Source organism: Nymphaea colorata, chromosome 8 (genome assembly GCF_008831285.2).
Source record: "Nymphaea colorata isolate Beijing-Zhang1983 chromosome 8, ASM883128v2, whole genome shotgun sequence".
NCBI lineage: Eukaryota > Viridiplantae > Streptophyta > Magnoliopsida > Nymphaeales > Nymphaeaceae > Nymphaea > Nymphaea colorata.
Window position 1 is genome coordinate 17,226,907 of NC_045145.1, and position 5,286 is coordinate 17,232,192.

At 40.3% G+C, this 5,286-nt stretch overlaps 1 protein-coding gene across 1 annotated transcript; it reads left to right on the forward strand.

Moving 5' to 3' along the window:
- Positions 1-1,114: 1,114 nt before the first annotated feature.
- LOC116259565 (glycine-rich cell wall structural protein-like) lies at positions 1,115-5,286 on the forward strand. The gene is made up of 2 exons (XM_031637420.1): positions 1,115-1,550; positions 5,219-5,286. Exons 1-2 carry the CDS (start codon positions 1,115-1,117, stop codon positions 5,284-5,286), a joined length of 504 nt encoding a protein of 167 aa, XP_031493280.1.

The following is a 5,286-nucleotide window of genomic DNA, read 5'->3' on the forward strand; positions in this document are numbered from 1 at the left end:
CGCAAATATGAATTTTCTTCATTCATATATGAATCTGAATTCGGGCACGAGTATATGAAGAAAATACACAGGAATGCAGTCACTTACAGTCATTTTATGCAATCAATTTGGATTTGGTGTAGATTTAGCTTGCATTACTGTTCTAATTTTTAAAATTAAATCTGTGTTTGTCTAGCGGAAGGTCTGAGATTTTAATATAAGAGTGTTGAATCTTTACCAGTTCCCAGTTGAATATTAAACATTTGACTCAAGCACAGTTAGGAAACTAAACTCTAAATCTGAATTCAATTACTGACTGGATGCAGATTAGTTTGCCTAATCCAATTAAGTCATGGATGTAAAAGCGGCTTCCATAATCAAACTTGTAGGATAAGTTACATCCTTACATGAAGATATACATGACCAGCCAGCTCCACGCATATAAGAAGTATGGGGGGTGTTTGAATGTGACACCCTATTAACCTGGTTTTTGAGGCAAAACCTTCAAACCCAAGTTTTTAGAGTGTTTATCCAAGTTGTGTATGAGGAAAATTCAGTTTTGACAAAACTGGTTTTGTTAAAAGAAGTCAAAAACATGGCTCCCTCCTATTAAGTTATTTGAAAACTAGGTTTTGGTGTGTCACCCAAACAAAAATAAATAAACAAATAAAACTTACTAAAAATTTTGATTTTCATAAAATCAAGTTCCCTTAGGCTAGAAGAAGGTGTCATCCAAATCCCCCTAGATGCCTCAATCAAAAAAACAAGAGATACATATCCTTAAAAAGGTTGCCATAATATGAAAAACTTACTTTCCAAGAAAAGTAGTGGGCTGATCGATCGGAGAAGCTGACAGGAACTAGAATGGAATCTGCACATATCATGTTGAAAAATATTTGAAACGGTTGCTTCGTTCAAGGGTTTCAGAAGTCAAGATCGCCGTCCTTTTTCATGATCCAGAAGTTTCACGATACAGCTGAGATCGACGCGGCACTGCCTTTTTCTCCCTCAAACTAAAGAGATGGTCAAAGGAAGGATGAAGAGGGAGGAGACAATTTTTTTTTTCCTCGCAAGAAACTGCGAGGAAGCATCGATACTTACGAGCTTGCTGGATATAAACGGGCGTCATGGGGGAATGCCCGCAGGGAATACGTTAATCCTTGGTGAAGCATATTATCCGTTTCAAGCCTCTGCCGGTGGTCTCTCGGTCATTTGTTTTGCGGCGATCATGTCACATGGTGTGGTATCCACGGTCATCGATGGGTTGGGGTTCACTGTTCATCGCCTCAAGCGAAAGCTTGGTCGCCGCAAGCGAAAGCCTGGCGGTAAGCGTGGGAAATTAGGTGATGACGGGGGCGATGGGGGCGATGGTGGAAATGATGGCAGTGATGGGGGCGATGGTGGATATGATGGCGGCGGGTGTGATGGTGGTGGTGGGTTTCACGTCGGCGGTCACCACCACGTCGGCGATGTTGGTGGTGGGTTTCACGGCGGCGGTCACCACCACGTCGGTGGGTTTCACGGCGGGGGTCACCACCACGTCGGCGATGGTGGCGGTGGCGGTGGCGATGGTGGCGGTGGCGGTGGCGGTGGCGATGGTGGCGGTGGCGGTGGCGGTTGTTAATATATATGTCTGGATGCATGGAAAAAAGTTTGGCCTGTTGCTGTGGATGCTGTTTCTGTTCAATTTTCAATAAATACATACTGTTTTTTTTTTTTTTTGCTGACACGTACGCTTCATTGTTTTGTTCAAAAATTGACTGTTGTAAATGTAAACTTCTAATGAATTTGTAATTTTTGGTGCATGAACGCGGAGCCAAAAATGGCGAACTATCCCATAAAAAAGAGAGCAGCATTCTTCAAACTTAAAAAGGGATAGGCAAACCACTGAACTGCAGTGACCTTTAACGCGATAGCTTCTCACAATGAGTAGATATACAACATGAACAAGCATTTCTCAATAATGCTATTATTGTTTTCGCAACTTTGGCCTGAATAAAAAGGGCTATTCTACTCCTAGTGGTGCAGCCAGAAATTTTTGGGCGATGAGCACTGATTTTAAACGTGAAAGGGCATGGGTTCATAAATAAATAAAAATGACTAAAAAAGTTTTAATGTATAAATAAAGTAATTTCTGTTGACTGGTGTGGGCAATCGCCCACACTTGTCTCCACCACTCGTTATTTGGCAATCCAAAAAGTAATAAAATGTTTCAAGAATCTGCAAATTCATGAAATGAATAGTTTGTTGCCGTCTCATCATCAAATGGCTGCCAGGAGTACTGTACTGGGGGAGGAAATCAATGTGGTCTGCTTACCACTAGCTTTGCATCATATTAGTTGGGTACAAAATCAAGCTCCACAACAAGGTGCGCATGCTTTAATTTTATGAACTTGTTATGCAAATGGTTTGTTACTACTTATTTATTAGAAAACGTCTGCTTATGCAGGACTTCCTTCCCACCGTTGACAGGAAATAATTGAATTAATGGGAGTTCGGTCTTAGAAAAATCGGGATCGCTGGTAAAACTTTATCCTAAAAATGAAAATTACCAAAGGCAAGCATTTTAGCGAAATTGTTTATTTGAAATTGACCGTGCTTCACTTGATAGACAGGAAGCTTGGCTAAGAAAGCAAACAATCTCTTGAGTGCAGCTTATAGACATGGAATTATTTTGGGTATTGTTTAGATTATGGCGAATTTAATACCCCTTAATCCATGCATCTCGAGCTCAACTGAAAGAAGAGAAGTCCACATGCCAGCAGGTTTTCAAATCGATCGGTAACAAAATCGTTGCATTATCCAAACAAAAGATCCGATCCCATGTCGCCCTCTTTAGAATTCAATTCAAGGATTCGAGATTGGAGATATCGCATCATATTTGAAAGTTGTGGTAGCCGAGTACCCCCATAAAAAAAATTGACGTGATAAATAAGAATGTCGTCGACCTTTTTGATGCGACCTGACTGACGCGGACAATTTCAGGAGGGTTGAACAAGGTACTGGCGTGTTTGCAGGAACACCTAAAAAAAGAGAAGGTTAGACTTGCCAAGAGAAGAGTGGGCAGATCGACCGTGGAAGTTATCAACAACCTGCAGTTATCATATTCGACTTATATTAGTTTTCCAAACTAACTCAATCAATCGAGATTAAAAAGATAAACAGGAACAGGTATTTCCACGATTAAATGATATTTCATCTGGTCGTTGCTACTAATTCTTTTGTGCTCTCCATTACCAGTACAAAAGAGAAATCGACATGGAATATGTAAAATTTAAAAAAAAAAAAAGCCCCAAGCCCTTTTTCAGAATTAAAAAAGTTGTCAAAAAGTTTAAAAAATTCAAAAAAGAAACGTTTTTTAATTCGTCAAATACCTCACCTCCAGTTAGAGCTGCACACAAGCTGAGTCGAGCTCGAGCTCCCTGACACAAGCTCGAGGTGGACTCAATTATACAGAGTCGAGCTCAACTCAACTCCCTTAACTCAATCAACTCGTTTATGTCTTGTTTTTTTTTTAACTTGTTTATGTCAACTCGTTTAACTCGTTTACAACACCAAGGCAAATTCTATGGTACAACTAAAAGGGCAAAATGCAGACAAACAAAATCCACTATGAAAACCAATCACGTACCCAAGCACCAATTCAAACGCAACATGTTTCTCAAACAAAATGAAATGCAGACAAACAAAATCCACTATGAAAACCAATTACGTACAGAAGCACCAATTCAAACGCAACATGTTTCTCAAACAAAATGAAATTTAAGAAAGAGATTGATTACTGCTTTGCGCAGTTTCTTTATCAATGGCATCTGCTAGACTGCTTCCTCTTCAAACCTCTTTGGTTGGAACCTACACATTCGTCAAAAAAGTGAAAAATCATAAAAGAGAGAGAGAGAGAGAGAGAGAGAGAGAGAGGAGGAGGAGGATGGAAAACAGAGTGCAAGAGATACTCACCGTCTTCGAGCCCGAGCATGGAAGAGTGTGACAAGCTCCCTCAGTGGGCATGTCATGGAGGGCATCCAGATCAACTACCCTGAAACTGAACTTCTTGAACGTCCTCCTCTTCATCTGTGCCGGCGACCTCTGTTTCGACATCCACCTGTGAAAAAACCCTAATTGTGTATCGGCGGAGCTTCAAAAGATCGCTAGGGTTTCAAGGAAAGGCGAGAATAGAGCCTAACCAGTATAGTGGTTTGACTCTACCGGATGGATGGTGGTGGTCATGGCATGTGCGGCAGTGAATCGGTGTGGCCGTGGGCACTAGAAATGAAAGAGAGACAAAGGGAGAAGTCAAAACCAAAATGTTAAAAATGAAAATATAATAAACAAAAAAGTTTAACCTAAATCGGTGAATCGGTTTTGGTGGCTCGGTGAACCAGTTCATATAATTAAGCGAAACGATTTTCAGTAATCGAACCAAGCCGAGCCGAGCATAAATGAGTCGAGTTCTTACAACTCGAACTCAACTCATTTAATGTTTCAAGTATAAGTTTAAACTCGAGCAAGGCTCGTTTATAAACGAGTCGAACTCGAGTCGAGTTTTTCTGGGCGAGTTCGACTCGAGTTGGCTCGACTCGTTGTACAACCCTAACCTCCACCTTTGCTTTTTCCAATGTATATTACTGCATGCACCAACCCTAGTGCACACAACTCACCCTCGAAAAAAAAATATGCAAAACAAGCATCGCATTCAACAAAACTGAAAGAAAAGCAGATTGGCTGCAGAAGGAAAAACTAGAAAGCTGAATAAATACCCCATTATGCACACGAATAAAGAAGACAAAATCAGACTGAATGAGAATGAATGTATGAAGCAGTTGTCGACGAGCGATGGTCCTGGTTGAAGAATGGAAAAAGAAAAGGGATTCCACATGACTGTCTAAGAGAACATAGTACCTTTTACAGCTAGCTGAGTTATCCATTTTCAGCTTCATGTTTTCCAAGGCAAATATATGATTCATGAAAAATTTCAAATTAACTGTCCACCATTTTCAGCTTGTAAAAATTCTGATTACACATGAAAGATTTTACTTTAATGGACCCAGCTATGGGCTTATCTGCATGAAAGTGATAATCGGTAAAACTTATTATTTATTATGAGGAATAGGTTGAGAACTTTGTCATATCTGGGGGATAAAACTTTGTCATATTTCGATCGTCTTCTACTAGTTTTATCCCCCAACCGGCCCTGGACCAACTTAATCATTTTAAATTTTTATATGTTTTACAATGTCAGGTATGGGCCTGGCCATTAATATCATCAAGATTAATGGCACCAGTGCGAGTTCACAGGGCTGTTCTTAG